General features: G+C 51.1%; 1 protein-coding gene across 4 annotated transcripts in view; it reads left to right on the forward strand.

Annotated features, from left to right (window-relative positions):
* The window catches only part of Chst8 (carbohydrate (N-acetylgalactosamine 4-0) sulfotransferase 8), a 128,828-nt gene that overhangs the window by 53,244 nt on the left and 55,012 nt on the right, over positions 1–20,572 (forward strand). The window contains exons 1-2 of one of the 4 annotated variants that reach the window (XM_005399992.1): positions 1,100–1,120; positions 5,397–5,612. In XM_005399992.1, coding sequence (XP_005400049.1) covers positions 5,483–5,612 — 130 coding nt within the window. In that variant the 5' untranslated portion in view covers positions 1,100–1,120; positions 5,397–5,482. Of the gene's footprint in view, positions 1–1,099; positions 1,121–1,560; positions 1,630–2,003; positions 2,058–5,396; positions 5,613–20,572 lie in introns of those variants that run through there. The other 3 variants (XM_005399990.1, XM_005399991.2, XM_005399989.2) reach the window with 3 other exon arrangements.

The following is a 20,572-nucleotide window of genomic DNA, read 5'->3' on the forward strand; positions in this document are numbered from 1 at the left end:
GGGTATTTTCAAGGTGTCAGATTTCTGCAGGGAGTTGGTGGGAAGGGGTCTCGCTTCCTGCCCCTTCTGCTGCCTTCGGATGGGGCTGCTTGTTGGACCTCATTCCAACCCAGACCTGATCAGAACAAACCCACAGCTCCTTGAAACATAAATGACCTTTTTAAAATTCCAACTTCATGGAGTGCCTCTCTCCTGATGGCCCCCAACACTTCCATCTATTAACTCGTGCTCATTCCCCATGCGGCGGAGGTTATTGATCCCCTTCCTTGTGCCAGGCACTGTGCTAAGTGCTGAGAATACAAAGATGAGCAGAGGCTTTGAAGCAGCTGCTGAGGCTCTGTCTGAGTCTGGCAGGAAGCGCTGTCCATGTGTGGGGGAAGGGCCAGTGCCCTTCACAGGATTGAGGGATTTGGGGTACAGAGTGGGCACTCCAGGCTGCCAAGGGCAAGGAGAGGAACCTGCAGAGATGGTAACCACGGTATGATTCTGCTGCTAGTAGCAGTCCATGGTGTGTGGCTCTCAGGACCTTGTCACTGCGGCTCTGTGATTGCAAGTTGGTGGGAGGCCGAGCTGCACTGTTCCTAGGAGGACTGTAATGACAGGCTTTGGGAGGGCGTGTTTGAACCTGATTTATACCTGGGTCTCCAGCCTAAGAGGCCCTTTCTGTGCTCCGCAGAAGCATAGGAGGGCTGGAGGGAACCTTGCCTTGTAACAGGCAGTGAGTAGATGGTGGGCAGATCACCATGCTTAGGAGCAGGGTGCAGCCTGGCTGTCCTGCTTCCTCCAGAGGCTGGGCCCTGAGGATTTCAGGACCCAGGCCAGCGACCCCAGGCCCTGCGTTTATCCTGGGAGCAATTGAGTCTGCAGCCCTGCCCGAGAGCCTGAGCAACCCCAGCCATCCGTCATCCTCGGAGAACACTGCAACTTTATGCCTACGCATAAAAATTGGAGGGACGCGTCCCAGAGTTTGCCGCCGCCACCGCCGCCGCCGCCGCCGCTGCTGCCGTTAGAGCGGTTTAATTAGCTGCAGGATTTTAATGAGCTGAAATCAAGAAAAGCCCTATCTCAGAAGTAAGCCCGAGCGGCACACGGAAGAACTAGTCTGACAAAACAGATGGAGGTAGTGTTCTCCGGGGACTGGGCTGTGTGCTCCGATCGGCGAGCAGCAGATGAGTTCCCAAGGCCAGCAGGCTGAGGAGAGAAACCGGGGTCAGCCACCGGCGCCCAGCTGCAGCAGGGGGAGAGCCGGGCTCTGGGACCCCTCTGCTGCAGTGGCAGGAGGCACGGTGCCGGATTCAAGGTGACGGCAGTGCTGGCTCCATTCTCCTCAAGTTGCCATAGCAGCCTCTCTCCCGAGGAGCAGCTTCTCCTGGAGCCCTCAGCCGGGAGGGACGTCATTGTTAGCTCCTGCCCGTGCGAGGAGGAGACAGAGGGAGACAGAACTTTCCCGGGCCCAAGGCCTGCTGACCACGTGGGTGTACCCAGCTGCTTCTCGCAGGCACGTGGGGGGGTGGGTCCCCCACAGCCAGAGGGTCCTTTGGGTGATTGGGGCGAGTGTCCAGGCCTTGGAGCAGCCGCAGCCAAGCGTGTCCTTGGAGCTGTCCGTGCATCTGGCCGTCACCACTGGAGGTGCGTGTGTTTTGGCTGAATTCCCAAGTCCTTTCTTGTGCCCTGAAGTCAGTTTCCCTGAAGAGACAAATTTTTAAATCAAATAAATAAGGAAATGGGAGGAATCTTTGGCCCTGCCCTATCTCCTAGGAGGTGTTTACAAGATTAATTGAATCTTTTCTTCTTTTTTTTTCCTTAAAGTAAAAATTGATGACGCCATTCCGGCCTGGGGAGAGAAGCCTGGGGGAGGACTAAGAATTTTGAGGAGGGCGGGAGTGTCTGGAAACTCAACAGGGCTGTGTGTTTTTCCTGCTTTATCCCTCCCCCTTATCTGCGCCCCCCCGCCCCCCCCCCTCCCCCCGGCTCTTTGAGTTTCCTTGTTGTCTGTTGGTCTTGGAGAGGAGGAGAGATTGCACCCGTCACTGACGCAGAATGTGGTGTTGTGGTTGGTGAGTACGGGGCGGTCCCAGGTGGGAATTGAGACTCGTGAATGTGTTAATGGGGCTCCAGGGAAGCCAGGACCCGGCCTGTGTAGGATTATCACATCCATTTCCCAGACAGCAGCTGGACGCAAAGGAGTAGGAGATGAATGTGCTTTGGATTGGCATCTCCCTTTGTCTTGATAATACCCTGTGACTTTAAAGAAAAGGGACAGTTCGTGGCTGCAGGAAACAGTGGGGATCAGAGGTGCATCCTCTCTGTAGTGTACGTTTCGGATCTGCTGGGGACCTCCTGTCCACTCCCCACCTTTGGAGGAAGGAGGGTTCTGTAGAGTCCAGGATGTCGGTTCCTTCCTGGGCATTATAGACCCAGCCAGGCTGAGAGCCACTGGGGAGAAGGACTGACCTTCAGATTCCTATACGCACAGAGCTGGGAGTTGCTCACAGGCTGCCTGTGAGAACAAACACAGAGAAAAGGACTCCAGAGCAAAAGGCCGAGGTTGGGGCCTGAGGGGCTGAATGGGGAAGCCAGGAGCTAATCTAACATCACCTCCCTGGGTGTGGACAGGGTGCCGTCCTCCTGAGAGTCTTGGAAATGACAAATGTGCTGAGCTGACTCTCCTGCCACCTGTGCAGTGTTCAGAAAGCTGGGACAGGTCGTGGCTGCAGGACCCTTTCAGTCACTGGCAAGGGAAGTCTGTTGCGGCTCAAATGATGGCAGTGTGACAGGTTAGAAAGGTGAGGGAACCAACCAGCTTTCTGTAGCCACGTCCACAGCACCAGCGACTAAACAAACAAGATGAGAATCACATGTGCTTCTGAGCCGCCTTTGTTCATTAGATAGTCTTTGGGTCGATACTGGGGGACACGTTATTGGCCATTGGCAGCTCTGTGTACTCGCCGTAACTTATCCTTCCCTCTCTCCTTCCTCTCTCCATTCTGGTCTCCCTCCTTACAAAATATCTTGACGTCAGAGGCCACCCACCTTTAATCAAATTGGCTTCTGACTCAGGAAGCCATTGGGGCTGCAGAAAGTGTGCCAGCACTGTGCATTGGGGGCCTTCTAGGGATCCTCAGTGGTGTGTGCAGCCGGGATGTGTATGCGCGTTAGTGCCGTGCACCTGCTCCAACCTATGGCTGGAATGTGTGTGAACGTGAGCGAGGCCTTGAACTGCCTCCCCCGCTCCCTGTCTGAGAGTCTGGCTTCCACTGCGTCAGTGTGTAATGTCATTTCCATTCTTCTAACTCCTTTTCATCTCTGCCTGGGCATCCCAAGGAGCCATGCCAGCTGCTTGAGGGGGTAGAGTAAGGACAGGGGACAATAGCAACCCTTCCATAGTTGCTTTTATTGGCCCAGGAGCTGAGGGCTGATCCTAGCAGGTCTGGGACACACGCCTGTCATCCCTGAGGGTAGGGCTCCGGGGTGTCTAGGGTATCAGGGCATGCTACTAGCCTTGTCCTTTAGTGAGGCTGGAACCTGCAGTGTGCACCTGTGTCTTTGCAGGGCAATGAATCAGACCCCCAAGATGGTCTCATCCAGGGAAGCTATAGAGTGAGAGGCCCTCCTTCCACCTGAGGGGTTCCCAGTCTGAGCCTCTGGGGAACACACAGTGGCCCCTCTTCACGCATTATGAACAAGGCAGGTATGGCCCTGGTTGATAGCAGGAAATAGCAGTCTTGGGGCAGGGGCAGAGCCACGGCACCGAGGTCAAGACCTGCCTGCAACCCTGGAGCCAGCTGCAGATACAAAACAAGCCCAGCTCAGTGCTGCCTTCCAAACATAAAAGCTGGGAGGTCGTGGGAACCACCTACTCGGCACAGTCCAGGGAGCCCAGCGCCAGGCGCGTAGAGGCCTGAGGCAGGTTAATTAAAGTTAACTGAGTGAAAAAATAATTACAGAGACTGCAGAGGGGAGAAACCCAAATCTACAGTTTATACTCCTCGGCCCCTGAGCTTTACCGATAAGCAATATAGTTCTTGGGAATTTTTTCTGGGTGGGTCGAGGGGATTGGCCCTCTTTTCATCGTTTTCTTTCTGCCTCATGGTCTACAGGGTGGGCACAGAGAGGCTGTGGCGGGGGCTGCTTCCCTTGTGTCTCAGGGCCTAGGCAGGAAATGTCTTTCATTAAGCAGTACATCCTGTCTGGAACCAGATGGGGCCACCTAAGTGAAATCCAGGAAGCTGCTGGGAGCGGCCCTGGTAGCCTCAGCATCCCTTGTGCGTTTCCCTGTGTCAAGGTGGCGGGTAGGCGGGTAGAAAGGAGGTGGTATCCTAGGTTTACGCCAGTAAAGCCAGGTGAAGGTCAGGGGGCAGAGGGACCTTGCTTCAAAGAGGAAGTCCCCGAGACACCTGCTGCCTGTGTAACCCTGCCTTCTCAGCACCCAAACCACCCACTGCAGGAACTGACACCCCTCCTTGGGCAAATGGCCTTCAGATGCCCCTCTCTTGACCCAGAGCCTGGCCCAGGTGGGAGTCCCTGGTTAGTATTTTAGGGTATTGGGCATTTCTTCTGCCCTTCAGGGTGAGGCACAAATTACATGGGCATGCTGGGGGTCTGTAGAGGCCAAAACAGCAAGTAAAGACGGGATGTTAATGCTCAGGCTTGAACCTTTGAGCCTTTGAGCCTGGGATCTGAAAACTGCAGGTCTGACTGCCCAGGTCGAGGTCTGGTCAGAGCTTCTCCTCTTACCAGTGTCTCTCCAGTGGGACTTGAACCCCTCCAGCCTGCCTGTCAGTCTGTTAGTGAGAACAGATCTGCCTGGTATGAAAGGGAATCGGCCTGCTCTTGAACATCCTTTGGGTCTGGAAGGCTCCTTCTCTTTTTTTTGCGGGGGGGTACCGGGAATTGAACTCGGGATCTTGTGCTTGCCAGGCAGACGCTTATGCCACTGAACTATATCCCCAGCTGGAAGGCTCTTTCTCAAAGGTCCCCGTTCCCAGTATCATGTAGAAAGGAGCCAGGGTGGAGGCAGATCTGTCCACCCAACCAGTTAGAAGCCAGGAGCTATATTTGCACCTGTACCTACATGTCTGCACAAGGAACACGCATGCTCCTTTGGAGGTTCAGGGAGCAGGCAGGTGTCCAGTGGTCACCAAGTGTAAATGTCAGGTCGCTTCTGGCACCTGCCAGAAAATGTCTCTGGGAGGGAAGATACAGGAGACCCCCACAGATGGCAACAGGACTTCCTGCAGCCTCCCTGGGCTTGAAAGGTGGAAGGGTGTGCACCTGAGTAGTCCCCAGGGTGGAGCGAGGGACCCCAGGATTATACTTAGTTACTGCAGTGACTTGGACCTCTGTCTCGGGACCCTACAGCTTGGAAGTGATTCTTTTTCCTCTCTTCTCTGTAGCTCACACCCTGATGGATACCTGGTGTGGACGATGAGGGAGCAACGCATCTCTCACACCAGAGAGGTAACCTTGGAGCGCACCCTGGATGACCCTGCGACCTGGAACAATGCGGCTGGCCTGCATGTTCTCATCCATCCTGCTGTTCGGAGCTGCAGGCCTCCTACTCTTTATCAGCCTGCAGGACCCCACAGAGCTTGCCCCTCAGCAGGTGCCAGGTAAGCCCTTACTCGCTACTGCTGTCACCAACCCGTGCTTTCCTGCCAGAGGCACAGGCCTCCATGTCTACTCTGATGTTCTGAGCCTGGGGGGCAAGAGCACCAGCAGGCAGAGGAGAGGTCCTGGCCTCCCCCCAGCAGGCATCAGTGTCAACGTGGGAATGTTCTATCTGATGTCACCCTCGGGGCTCTGGCCTCTGGCCTCCGTAGCCACCTCTGGCCCCACTTGGGTGGTGAGATTTCATCACTTGTTGCCCTTGGTGAAGATTTGAGGAGTTTCTCCCACCTCTTGGGGCCTTTTCTACATTAGACTATGGGAGAGTGAACAAGGTCTGCTTGAACCCATAGCTCATAACCCCCAAATGAGATTCGGTTTCCCTGCACAGCCCTGGGTGGCCTTTGACTCTGGCCTCTCTGGCGTGGACAGATGGCTTGGGGCACCTCCTGGCCTTATGAGGCCAAGATCCACCCCTGCTGCCTCCAATTCCCCCTGTGCCTTGTGACCCACTGGGGAAGAAGAGCATCCTCTTTAAGTCGCCCAGATCCAGTGGGGCCAGGGGGGATGGCTGTGGAGTGAGAATAGGAAGATGGTGCTGGTGTCTTGGGTAGACAGAATGGAAAAGGGAGTGTGCGAGGGCCCCGCTGCTGGACCTGGCAGGGCTGGAGGTCAGAGGCATGGGGCAGGGCCAGAAGTTACTCTGCTTTGGAGTGTGAGGAAAGTAGGGTTTCTGGCCCAAGCACCAGTCTGTCTCAGCAGTGACTTCCTTAAGAGGAGGATCCCTGAAAACCCTTACTCAACCCACATACTCTAGGATGTGGATACACTTGCACCCCACAGATAACCCTCTTCCCAAAGGACACATGCATGTACACGCATGTACTCGCTCAGTGCCCCGAGCCAGGGACAGAAAGAAAGACTCTGGGGGGGATACTTAGACAGATGACTTTTCGTGCTGCCCTGCCTGTAACTGGTAGCACCGGATGAGAGTGCATGGCTTAGGAGCACCTGCTCTCACGCAAGAGGAAGGGTACCCAGGCCCATGGCGTCTTCCCTAGCCCCATCCTTAGCTCCTCTGGCTCAGGCTTTCATACCAGAGCTGCACCTGTCACTGCAACCGTCAGGCCTGAAGTGTTTTGCTTCTGCAAACAGGGGACCCGTGATGAATGGCCCTGAGCACAGATTGAAGGATGTAGACACCAGGAGGAAGGGAGAAAGACCACAAGGAGGTCAGAGACCCCTGGGTCTAGCAGCTGCTTCCAGGGGCCCCACCTGTGAGAGGGCTGAGAGTGGCGCCTTTCATCAGGGAATGAGCAAGAGGCAGCCACAGCAGTGGGCCTAGCAGACAGCAGGTGGGCCCAGTGCTGACGCACAACCAGCCTGACCCCCACAGCTGGTGGCTTTTGGAAAAGTTGAGCTGCATCCTGATTTGTGAGGAAGCCAAGGATGTGTGACCAAGGCGGTCCCTCTGGGGACTTTGCAGGCTCTTGGGAGCCCTAAAATAGCGGGCCACTCCGCGTCAGCCCAGCAGGGTCCCACAGGACAGCACCAGGAAGGCAGAATGAGCATTGGTCCCTCTGGCTATGTGTCATCCATGCAGAGCAAACTGGGGACAAGGGTGCTCAAGAGCTGCTTGGATAGAGGGTCCTGCACCCTTAGGGTGCATGCTGGTGTGTTCAGTTGCAGGTGCACACATGGACAGGTTCAGGTGTCCTCTGTGGGGAATTCAGTGGAGGAGCAGCCAGGGAGAGAAGTCACCTGTGGTGGGACAGGTGTGTGGGCCCTTCAGTGATGCGCCTCTGGGACAGGTGGTCTAGTCCCAGGTGGGATGGTGCTATGGTGACCACAATATGTGCCCTGCCATGCTGCAAGCAGCTGGCAAAGCAGAGGACTTGCTTTGGCAGAAATAGCTTCTCGCTTTAGCTTGTACAGCTGCCCCAGTGCCGGATGTGTGGATTATAGGTGGGTGGAGGCCCACAGGACAGCTGGGGGTCCTCAGAGAGATCAGAGCCTCAGGCTGACAGAGCGTATAGGATGGCATGAAGCGAAGGCAAGCGTCCCCACAGCTGCCAAGCCCAGGTGAGCAGCATGCGTGGATCTTGAGCCGTGTGCTTCTGTCGTGAAAGCTAGTGGGCCACCCTCACCACGTGCCATGTGATGGGCAACCTTGACGTTCTACGTAAATCACACCAAACACAGTCATAAAACTTTAAGTAATGCTTACGTTACTTTCCCTGAGCAAAGTGCTCCTGACACGAGCTGTTTGTGTTGATTTGTTACTATTCATTTATTCTTTCCCTGTACTTCTCACAGCAGCCTAATTGTGATTCGGTACCAAGAAAGCAATATCAAAGTAATTTTCCACAACATTAGTTACAATTTTCTTCTGATCTTTCAAGTGAAACAATCCCATCCTGTTGGCTTCTCTGAGCATATAAACCTTGATTACATTTATCTGTTGGAAACCAGTGCTTACAAAGTGTATGTGTCCAGTTGCACGGCTGGGTGGCCCCAGGGGCCCTGTGGGTTTCTGTCCAAGGGAGCTACAGACGGGGGAGGCTGCTCTGCCATCTGGATTGGGCAAGGCCACTCTGGGGGCACCAGTCTACACAGGAAATCTCCATGGCAGCATACATTTTCCTGGGAACGGATGGAGTTCTCTGGGGCCATCTGTTGCACTGCAAAGGAGGGTGGGCAGGTAAAAATCCAGGAGTCAGTCTGAGAAGGCGATACGCATTTGTCATTGCCTCTGCTCCCTTGGGGTCTGGTGTCAGTCAGCTCGTCTTCTGCAGCTACCAAGTGTTAAGAGCACCTGAAAATCGTACGGGCCAGCCAGCTCATCTCACTGAGCTCGTGCGTTGGATAGAATCTTATAGAGTTGTCACCTTTTGTAAGTTGGATCATATTTAAGACACGTCTTTTGCTGTATTTTAAATCACTTTCTGAAACAGAGCTACCTGTTAACCGATCTAAGTATTAAGATTAGATTTCTTGGGTATCAGAGAATTCTACCTATCCAGTTACAATTATCTTCTAGTCTCCAATTCTGCCAGGTCGGAGGCCAGGGCTTTTGCCCTCAGGAAAGACGTTCACTTCTTAAGCGGAGACAAGGCTCAACTTTTCTCCCAGCAGAAATCTTGGAGGCCAGGCCAGAACTGAGAATAACAAACTCCAATACACTAGATCTGGGGGTTGCAGAAGACAGAGTTCACATTCAGATGGTCAAACTGAACTTTATGAACTGCCTTTTTCTGTGAACTTTTTATTATGGAGAGTTTGATTAAAATAGTGGAAGTAGATTAGGATAGTATGATGAACCCCATGTATCTGTCACCCAGCACCCCCAATCTGGCCAGCCTGACCCAATTCACTGCTCTATCCTCATCCCTCCTTCTGCTTGATTTTAAAACTTATCCCAGATATCAGATCAATTCAGCCATAAATATTTCAATGTGTTTCTCAGTTCAAAGAATTTTTTTAACATTACCACTAAGCCATCCAACCATTCCCTAATATCACTGAATATCTAGTCAGTATTCAAGCTTCTAATTGTCTCACAAATATAAGTACCTTTATTTCCAGTTGGTTTTATCCAACATTCAAATAAAGCCATGCAATGAAGTTGGCTGATAAATCTTTTAAGTCTCTTTTCATCCTGAAGACTCTCTCTGCATCTTTATTTCTCTCTTGCTATTTATTTAAGGAAATCAGGTCATGGGTCTTGCAGAATTTCCCACAGTTGGAATTTTGTTGATTGGAACTGTTTGATGCCTTTCAATCTTTTCTTTATTCTTTCCATTCTCTCTAATTAGGTGAGTTACCAATTGATCAGATGGAGGCTGGGCTGTTTTGCTTTTGTTTTCTTTTGGGGGGCAGGAATTTGTGTGTGGTTCTGTGTTCGCCGGGAGACTCGAGTCTGTCTGTGAGTCACCAATGGTCATGCCTAGGTGTGTGCGTTCGTTAGGTGTCTGCACGACAGCCTTGATCTCACTTCATCACTTTTCTGCATTCTCTTAAGTGGAATGGATTCTGTTTTAATGGGACCACAGGAGTTACTGTTAGTGACCCATGAAGCCAAAGTGAATGGTGGATTGATTATTATATAAAAGTATGGTCTTATGATACAGATTCTGTTGCTACTGATTCTGTTGCACATACTATAAATGACTCTCTCTCTCTCTCTCTCTCTCTCTCTCTCTCTCTCTCTCTCTCTCTCGTGTTAATGTTTGGTTTCTGCAGAGTGAGTTTTCTTACAGTGCGGAACTACTCCACGTTCAAAGAGTGGCTCTTTGCTGGAGTCAAAGTTGTGGGCATGGTGCTGGGGTGACAGCCCTAGTGGACAGCAGAGCTCCCTCCTCAGGGACCCCTGGCATAGACGAAGGGATTGGACAGCCTCTGGTGACTTCTCAGTCTGTAGCCTTGCAGGGCACAAGGGCATTCTAAGGTAATAATAGTAATAAGCAAATTGAGCACTTACCATGTGCCAGGTCTTGTGCTAAGCACTTTGTGTGTTTTGATGCACATCATTCTTATCATGCATGATTTCTATTTGTGGACACTGCTGAGTGCTCACCAGAGCAACATAGAGCCATTGACAGTGCTACTGCTAGTGAACACTTTGGGGCCTTCATGATGTGCCAGGCAGTACCACGAGTGCTTTCAATGTAACATTCATTTACTACTTTAAACCTGCATAAGTTAATTACTATTATACCATTTGATAGACAGAACTACTGAGGCCAGTGAGGCTATTCCCCTTCTGGATATTTTTCCAGAAGAACTAAAAGCATCATATCACAGCGATATATGTGCACCCATGTTTATAGCAGCACAATTTGTAATAGCTAAATTGTGGAAGCAACCTAAATGCCCATCAACCCAAATGAGGAATGGATAAAAAAGTTGTGGTATTTTTATATAATGGAATATTAGTCAGCTATAAATAAAGATAAACTCGAGGCTTTTGTAGGTAAATGGACACAACTAGAGACCGTACTCATAAGTGAAGTAAGTCAGACCCACATGTGTAAACACAGTACTGTCTCACTTGTATAAGAACCTAACAGAGTGAATAAAATCTAAGAGGTACAATAGACATTGTGAAGCAACAGAAAACTGCTCAAAAGGAAAAAACAACTGGGATGAGGGAAAAGAGAAAAGAAAGAAGGGGGAAAATATATATAGATGTATACACAGGATAGCTAATGTAGTCGTACTACTGACTTTTATTGCTTATTGAAAGGAGCAGTTCATGTTTAAGTATTTAATCAATCTTATATGTCTATATTTGTTTATCTGAGTATACAGTTTGAAGATATCAATATGTAATACAACAGTCGTTGTTAATTTCCTAAAAAAACAAAAAAATGATCCCCAGGGTCACACAGCTTCTGGGTTCCGAGGTGAGATCTGCTTTAGGCGCTGCCTGTGACCGCAGCACATTTCTGCCTTCCCAGCACTTGAGGCAGCCGGTGTTGTCGTGGTCTGGGCCGGGAGGAGAGCCTGGGCTGAGAGAACAGTATGGTAAAGGCTTGGACACAGGAGAGAATGTAGCATATGGAGAACTCCAAGTGGCTTGAGGCTGGAATGCGACCTTTGGCTGAAGACACAGCCAGGTCCTAGGCCCAGGGTGCCCTTGGTGCAGGGCAGAGGAGCTGGCCTTTGCCCCTCATGATGAGAAACTCTAGGGCCTCTGGATTAAGGAGGAAGCATCAGACAGACTGGTCTAGTGGCCACAAGTCCTACAGCTGTGGACAGAGAGAGAGCAGGAGACAGGACAATCCCAGGCAGACCAGCTTGGGGTGTTGAGTCATGCAGAGGAGATGACAAGGTCTAAGGCAGGTGGGAACAGGAAAAGGGCGGATTCAGGGCCACCCGGGGGGCTGGGTGCAGAGTTGTGACTGAGAAGGATGAGCAGTGATCTTGGTTCAGGAGGACTGCAGGCTTCTGTCTGGGGTAGATGGGGGCTGGTATTCCCACTCACCTATAGGTAGACAGGTTAGGAGACTCTGGGAGCATGCGCAGGAGGCCATGTGTTCCATCTGGGGCTTAGCACATCTAAGATGCTTGGCAAGGTGCGTGGAGTGAGCTCATAACTCCTCCACCAAGGGACGAGGAGGGAGAAGCAGTGAGAACCCCTATCCCTGCATCTTCCTCTTCGCCTCACACATCCAAAGGTGGGGTGCTGGGCCATGCAGGGTGGAAAGGGCTGTTGGAAAGCCCTGCCTGGGAGCAGAGCTAGACTCACGGCCGCTTCACATTGTCCATGACACTGAGACTTGCCCCGGACGCTTCCTGCACTCCCTGGTAGCTGGGTGCCAAGTTTGAGAATCAGGCTTGATTGCTGGGTTTGCCCGCAGAGGGAAGAGATCTGTGTGCGCCCACCTGCGCAAAGACCTCTGAGATCCAGCCACTTGGCCATACTCGGGTGAGCGGGAGGTGCAATGAACAGCAAGAGTGGGTGGAGGAAGATTGGATCGGATCTGCTCTTGGGAGCGCAAGATCTGGGGGTCAAGGAAAAAGGCAACCCAGGCCCTTGCCCAGAGGGTTCCAATCTGGGGACACTGGAGGGGAGACTTGACCTTCCCTCAGGGAGTCCTAAAGGAGAGACAGAACTCATCTCGAGGACACTCAGAGGACGAAACAGGCTTGCGGGTAAGAGCTGGAGGAGTCAGGAGGGCTTCCTGGAGGAAGGGAGCTTCTGGCTGACCTCCATGGGAAGCAGCAAAGTGGGTTTGGAGGAGACTCTTTAGCCACGGTGAAGCATCTCACCCACCGTCTCATGGCTAGAAATCAGCAGAACCAGGTGCCCAGTGCCCATGGGTCTGATGGACTCCAGGGCTCTTGATTTGGCCTCCTGGAGGCAGAGCCATGTTGGCTGGAGCAGTATGCCCCTCACTCTGAGTCCCACTTCACTAGAGACACAGCCTTGCCTGTGTACTGCTGAAGGCCGTGCTGTGATGTTAAGCTTGTCTGAGTCCTTCAGTCACTTTCTTCATCCAGATACGTCCCCTGGAGCTCCAAGACCACTGGTCTGGATGAACAGCCTAGGTGGGCCAAGGTCACAGGGGTGACTTCTGAGTCTTCCAACAGCTCACTCAAGTGAGGGGACAGAGTAAACAGAAGTGCAGTGGCCACCAGCGCGCTCCCTCCTTTGCAGCAAGCCCTGTGCTCCTGGAGCTGGGCTGTCTAAAGCCCACACTTTCTCCAGGGCGGGGGAGCAGCCCAGCCCTGCCAGTTTCCATGGCGCCACTGCTTTTCCCCAGGCAGGTGGGTTTTATTGGAATCCTCTCGAGTCTGTTTCCTGAAACCGTTTTCTAACAGCGTTGCGGAACATCATATATATTTCCTACAAACCTTGTGAGGCTGACACATCCTTGTTGTGACTGTGAATATCAGAAGTGACATGTAATTGCAGTGATCCATCCTGTTAAGTAGCTGGCAATATATCATTGCAAAATCAGCAGGGCTGGGACTCTTGGAACCCATGTTTCTAAACAACACACCTGCAGTGTCTTCCAACTCTCTTGCTGCACACGGCCCAAAGCTCAGTGGCATTGCCTTGCCCGTCCACCCTCACCTCACCTTTCTGGGGCCACAGCAGAGAGAGCTTCATTCTGGGGAAAGCCAACCAATGAGTTTTCAGAGGTCCTGGGATGCAGCTTATCAAAGTGCTCCTCCGAGGCGCAGCCCTGTGCAGCCAGCCTCTCTTTCTTTGTTGATTTCACAGCACCCTTATGGGAGTTCTTTTGGGGCCAGTCCCGCCATCGCTGTGCCAGGAGAGGATAGGAAGCTGGTGGACTCAGTGTGCACAGTTAGAGGGATACAGATGTGGAGGGGAGCAGGGAGTGACGAGGGCCAAGGGACCCAGATGGCCTTTTGCACACTCTCTTCTGGTTCAACGCTAATTTAGACAGCAGTGTGAAGGTTCCCCCCCCCGCAGCTATGCAGAAGCCAGTACTGATGGAGGGGTAGTCATGGAGACCCGCATGGTGATCGAAGGACTCAAAGTCAGAACATATGGCTTTCAAGTCTGGACACCCCAAGCCACATGGGTTTGGTGGGTGCTGGTGGTGCTGGCTTGGGATCCTCTATGTGTATGAGCAGAGGGTGATGAAGAACTCCCTGGGAGGCTTTGAGCTGGGGGTGCCCACTGTGAGTCCTGTCTCTGCAGTGAAACTAATCCTGTCCCCACCTTCTCTCCCTGGAGCCGGGTATGTTCCTCGCAGCATCCACAGCTTGCAGCTCCCCAGCACCTACTTTCACGTTTCCCAACTTCCTGGGTTCCTTCACCCTCTTGCAGGTGGAGGGAACATTCACACCTTCCTACAGAAACCACCCTGGCAGTCTCCAACTGGAGTCTCGCTTTCCTTTGGTGCATTAAAATATGCTAAATGAAAAATAATGAGCATGTAGGATCTAATAACAGGAATCACCTAATTAAATTAGGAAACAGACATCATATTGCTATAATCTGAAAATTGATATTAATAGAAAATGGTCCCAGAATTGTTATGCTAGGGATTCCTAGGGGTGGGGAAATTAGAAAGGAGAACAGAACAGAGAATTGGGACAATTGTATCCAGTAAGAGCGAGATGACTGATGTTTTAAAAGGAACTACAGTAACATGCTAAAAATAGAAGACAGGATGATTGTGTGGGTCCAGTGAATTAACAGACAAAAATGGCTTTGAAATCCATGAGCCCCACACACGTATTTGATGATAATTTATAAAAAGAGACAACGTAATTAAGCTTCCGTGTGCGTGACCCAGTCACGGTTCTTGTTCATCAGGTGCCTGGCGCTGTCCTGGGTGCTTTCATCTCATTACCCCTAACCCTGTGAGGCCCTCGCCCTCAACGGAGATGGCTTCTGTCCAAGCTTCTGCCCAAAGTCCTGAAGTAGCCCAGCCAGGATTCAAACCCAGATCTGACTGATCCCAAAGCTGGTGCTCAGCCCGCTCTGTCCTTGCCTGTTGCTCTTGTTCATGTCAAGGTCTCTGCTTTTTTATTTTCTGATATTATCTTCTCATTTCCTCAGACACATTTCTTCCGGGTACCTAGTAGATTTCAGCAACGGCCCAGTTCCCCGATTCCAGGCCCCAAGGCTCCTGCACTGTTTTAGGTAGTGAAGCCAACAACAAAGACACCTTCTGAAATTACAGTCCAGCTGGAAGATCGGGCCTCTCATTGTGTGCCGGCCTGGCCACAGGCTGAGCGGTGCTGGCAGTTCCAGGACCCAACCCGTCCCTAGGTAGCCCCGGTTTCGGGTTGTGCCTCCACAGCAGCCCATTGTTCCCCGGAGGATGCCGGGAGGAGACTGAATCGGGCTCTGTTCCCCTGCAACATGAGTCACAGCTGGGTGGGGCCAGAGTGGGTTTCAAGTGCGGCGACCCCTTTCCCACTCTGCCTGTCCCAGAATGAACTGGAGGAACTGGGGAGAGGTGAGGAGGCAGAGGTTGAGAGCTGCGTGTGAGGTGCCCCAGAACGGTCCGGTCTGGAACTCTATGACGATGCCAAGGCCAGGCGTGTGGCTGGATGAGGATTCCACAAGGCTCAGAGGATGGCACTGGAGAAGATTCCGTGAGCACTGAACTTCCTGTCCCTCACTTGTGCTCCCACCTCCTGCCTCTGACCCTACCTTCATGAGGGTCATCTGGCATCAGAGCCAAGTCTCTTCTCTCGTTCCGAAGATTGCCCAGGAAAGAAACTCCAGTCTCAAAGTGACAGAGGACTGGAGAAAGCTGGGAGTGGGGCTTCCACCTGGCTCCCCTCATCCGGGCTGCAGCATCAGACCCAAGTGGGGAGGACCTCAGGGGACGCAGCAAGTGGGAACAGGACACCTGCCACCAGTGTGGGGAAATCCAGGGGGGCCCTGCCCTGTGCCAACATCCTGAAATCCTGGAGCCCCTGTTCCTAACGTAGGCAGCAGGGATGTGGTTCTGAGCCAGCCACCACTGCAAGCATGACTATTGCCATGGTCGTGGGTGGCCTCCTTCTCCATGGCCTCTGGGTGAGTCTTGGATATTGAAAACCTATAAAAGGTCAGAGCGGTTGTTATGACAACACAAACGCCAGAGGATGGTGCGTGTCCAAGATATGAGTGGGCCTGACAGGAAGGGATTGGATGTGGGCCTGGGCCTGTGTCCCGGGGCCGGCTGCCTGCCCTTGGGGGATGCCAGCCTCACATTCACGCCTACACCAGGCACGTGCCTCTAGGGTTGTTGCCGGTCTTCCCCTCTCGCAATATTTGCAGGAAGCCAGGAGCTGACAGGCAGATCCCATTTAAGCCAAAAGCTCACCATTACGTACCTGCCGATGTTTTCATTATAAAGCTTATTTTCCAGGATTTGTGGCTCTGCTGTTTTAACTCAAATCATCATGGAGCTCCGTGGAAGATGCTCTCATTTTAAAATTTTATTTATATGGGGAAATTGCTGAGCTTACATCAATTCTGGTGCTACCGACAGCTGCTGCTCGGGAGGGCCCTTCAGAGGAGCGGGCTCCCGGCGGAGGGGGTGGAGGGGCAGCTAGGGGCTTCTGCCCATTTTCTTGGTCTGGGGTCCCAGAGGGAAGGTGAGCACGGCCTTTGATCTTGCCCTAGAGCCTGGCAGAGACAGTTTTTAGCCTTCCTCAAGGGCCTGAAAGAAGATCACTGATACAATAGGCTGGCCCTGGGCAGGCTCCTCAGTAACCTCGATCTGGTTGTCCCCAAGGCCAGAATGTCCAGTCACTGGCCATTGGTGCCCTTCCTGGGTTGTTCTGAGTAGGATGCTCTGTTACCCCTTCCTGAATGGTAGTTGCTTGTCTGAGTGTGCCCCCTGTTTCCTCAGCGCCTGGAGCGACCTCACCCACCTCCTACAGGCTGCACACACTTGGAGTGAGTGGACGTGACCTTTGCCCTCAGGGTCTGGGCCTCCTACGGAAGGAGGAAGACAGGAGAGAGAAAAGGTGAGAGAAGATGTCAGTGGAACTAGCTTGGGAGCCAGGGCAGAGCTGCAGGGAGGAGGACATCACAGGGCATGGGGGCACAGGGAGGGAAAATGAACAAGCTGGCCCCAGGGCCGCCGCTCAGCTCCGACCTCTGTGCAAGAATGCGGGCCAAGAGGGCTGCCTCTTCCTTTCTGTTTTTGATGTTTAGTCAGGAAGCTGGGACTCTAATGTATTTGTGTGCATCCCCTGAGTTCTAAGCGACAGCTCTCACTCAGCGAGCGTTCTGCAGAGGTAGGTAGCACCACACCTTGGCACCTCCTGTTGGCTGCATGGCCGGGCAGGAGGGGGAATGTACCGTACCCCAGCCCTCTTCTGCAGGCTGAACCTGGCCCTGCTGGTCTCCGCAGCGGCTCTCTGTGTCCCGGAGGACTGAGAGGCAAGGTGCCTGGTCACGAGGGATGTGAAGGAGGCAAGGGCCAGGGAGTGGGACTTGGGGAGAGCACAGCATGTAATTTTCCTTCATTTTCCTTCCCAGTTCTCATACGCAAATAGTCGGGCCCACCAGGACAGGTCTAGTTCGGGAATGAAGAAGAATCATTTCTGTTCAAACCTCCCGCAAGAACGGACCCTCCAAGTAGCAGCTGGAGAATGGCCTGTGGGTACCTGTGGGTGGCATGAGGTTAATTGGAAAGGATTTCTGGCTTGGTTGCCTGTGTCCCACAGCTGGAACAGCTCTACTGGCTTCCTTCTTTCCCGCCTAGGACACTGAGACAATCACATCCAGCAAGGGTCTCCCTGGAGAGGGAGCAGGGGCATTTTGTAGAGTCTTCCCTGCTGCTTTCCTGTCAGAGATGATGTCACTGGGCTATGACCATTCCTGTGTGTCACAAACATGTTCTGATGCCTGTGCACATGTGGGGGTGCTGGTGAAGGCTCACATGCCTCTGCAAGAGTGTGTGTGTGTGTGTGTGTGTGTGTGTGTGTGTGTGTGTCTCATCTGTGGCCCTGCATATGTACAAGTATGTGTACTCCCCTTGATATTACTGCAGACCGAAGGGATGTGTGTGCCTCAACCCACAGCCCTGGTTAGAAACTTCCCACTGGCTGGCTGCTCTGTGTGTACCCAGACATTTTTACCTGCCTTGAGCAGGCAGAAGAGACACACAGTCATGACCCAGTGGCGGGGGATGAGTGACTTGGGGACCACAGGGTGAGTTGTCCATGGACTGTCAGGCGCAGGAGTGAGTGAGGAATTGCAATTCCAGCAGGAACTCAGCAAAAGCAGTTGCTATAACTCCTTGCTTGTAACCTGAACAGACTAAATAATGAAATTACATTCATAATATTTTAGGATGTGACTGCTGCTTGAATTAGTTCCTTCCCAGAACCCAGCCAGAAGGAGCGGCAGTAATTAAAGGATTTTCCTGGCTTAAATCACGTCTGTTTTTTTGAATAGGTACAATATATAGGGTTTGCAAGGTTTGGGGGTGAGGGATCATCTACATCCTGAGGAATGGGAAAACAAGAGCAGAGACCATAGGCAAGAAGAAGATGGGGTCTCACTGCCATGGGAATTGCTCCATCTTCACTCATTTACTGCAGAGATATTTACCAAAAGTCCCTGTGCTGGTGAAGTGTGCAGTGAGTGAGGTGAGGGATTTCCTGGTGCTGCCGTGTCTTTTCCCATGGAGGCGTTTTAACAAAGTCCTGTGGATGTCGACTGGCCTTACATCATCTTTCTTCTTAGGGGCCTGTAATTTGGGATTTGAAGCTCAGACTGAGACAGTGAATTTCCCACTGGTCAGACCAAGAGAAAGGAAGGCCCTTGGCTCCTGCCTCCATCTGTTTTGTCCTGCTATAAATTTATAAAGAAATTTATTTCTGACAGCTAGAGAAGCTGAGGAGTCTAAGAGCATCGTGCCAGCGTCTGATGAGGACCTTCTTGCTGTATCATAACATGATGGAGACATTACATAGCAGCACAGAACACGCATCCATCAGCAGAGGTCACTTCCTCTTACAGAGGCACCAGTTCTGCCACAGGCCCACCCTGATGACTTTATCTAATCCTATTCCCTCCCAAGGCCCTGCCTCCAAAAATCATGAGCATAATAATTTGGGGATTAAGTTTCTAACCCATGAGGTTTAGGGGATACTTTCAAATCACAGTGGCTTCCATCTTGCCCCTAGGGAAGGTGAGGGGCCAGCCTCAGTCTGCTGCCAGAGGAGACGAGGTGGAGCATTCTGCCCAGGCCAGGACCTCCCTTCTCCAGTTACTTCTGGCTTCTCTCCATTGCTTTGCTCAGGGCAAGACAGCCTTCTGCAGGGAGCTGGGGGGAAACACCAGAATCTCATAAAAGCAAATACCTACAATGTGTTCAGACCCAACAGCAGGGAAGACTGAGCTGATGTGCCCATTCACCTCTGGGTAAATAGAAACTAAAACATCCATAGAACTCCAGGAGGAAAGCAAATCATGGGAGCCAGAAAATGAGAGGGATTGGAGGGAAGAAATGAGCTCAAAGAGATGCCTGCTACGGTTTTGTTTAGTTGTTTGGTTGGTTTTGTTTGGTGCTGCAGATAGAACCCATGACCATGTGTATGCTAGGCAAATGCTCTACTACTGAAGCTAGGACTTCAAAAGAAAAACAAAACAAAAGACTACTCGGGTACATACCCCTCAGAATAGGGTCCAGGACCCCCTCCTCCAGAATGCTCAAGTGCCTTATACAGAATGATGTAATATTTGCGGATAACCTCTGCACATCTTCCTGTATACTTTAGCTCATCTCTAAATTTCTTATTCTAATACAATGTAAATGCCACCTCATTGTTATACTATATTGTTTAGGGATTAATGACAAGAAAGAAAGTCTATTCCTGTTGAGTATAGACACAATTTTTTTGCCAAATATTTTCAATCTGCAGTTGGCTGATTGTAGAACCCGTGGATACAGAGAGCTGGCTATATAATTTACATATCATAAACCTCACCTATTTTCCATGCACACTTCAGTGACTTTTAAGCAAGTTTGCAGAGCTGTGCAACCATTACCACATTTCAATTTTAAGATGTTTCTATTAACCCCCCTAAATTTCTTATGCCCATTTGCAGTCACACCCTCTTCTCACCCTCGGGCCAAGCAACCACAAATCGATATTCTGTCTCTGCATAGATTTTATTTCCTAGCAGTATAATCATGCAATATGTGGCTTTTTCCATCTGGCTTCTTCTACTTTAGCACAGTGTTTTCGAGGCCCATGATATCTAAGTTCATATCAGTGTTTGTTTCTCTTTATTTATTTATTTTTTTTTTTGGTTTTTCTCTGGTACCGGGAACCGAACTCACGACCTTGCGCTTGCCAGGCAGGCGCTTTTGCCGCTAAGCTAAATCCCCAGCCCCGTTTCTTTAATGCCAAATAATATTCCATTACATAGAATTTTGGTTGATCTGCCCACCAGCTCATAACTGTTTGTGTTTTTTTTTAATCTATTGTGATACTACTGCTAGGAACATTCACATGCAGGTCTTTGAGTGTGTGTTTTCATTTGTCTTGGGTAGGCGCTCAGGAGTAGGATTGCTAGGGTGTATAGTACACTTATGTTAAATCTAAAAGAAGTTACTGAACTGTTGGCTTAAATGGCTGCGTCGTTTTATGTTCCTGCTAGCAGTGGATAAGGGTTCCAGTTTCTCCACATTCTCATCAGCACTTGTTATTATCTGTCTTTTTAAATTATATCCTTTTGAGTGGATGTGAAGTGGTGTCTCATTTCAGCTTTAATTTGCATTTCTCTAATGACTAATGATATTGAGCATATTTTATTGTGCTGATTAGCCATCCAGATATCTTTTGTAGTGTAATATCTATTTAGTACTTTGTCCATTAAAAATGGGTGATTTGTCTTTTTATTGAGTTGTAATTCTTTATTGTCTACACACAAGGATTGTTGGCTTTGCAAATAATTTTTCCCATCCATGGGTTGTCTTTTCATTTTCTTAATGTTGTCTTTTGAAATGCAAATGTTTTT

Source organism: Chinchilla lanigera, unplaced genomic scaffold, assembly GCF_000276665.1.
Source record: "Chinchilla lanigera isolate Chin_1 unplaced genomic scaffold, ChiLan1.0 scaffold00067, whole genome shotgun sequence".
NCBI lineage: Eukaryota > Metazoa > Chordata > Mammalia > Rodentia > Chinchillidae > Chinchilla > Chinchilla lanigera.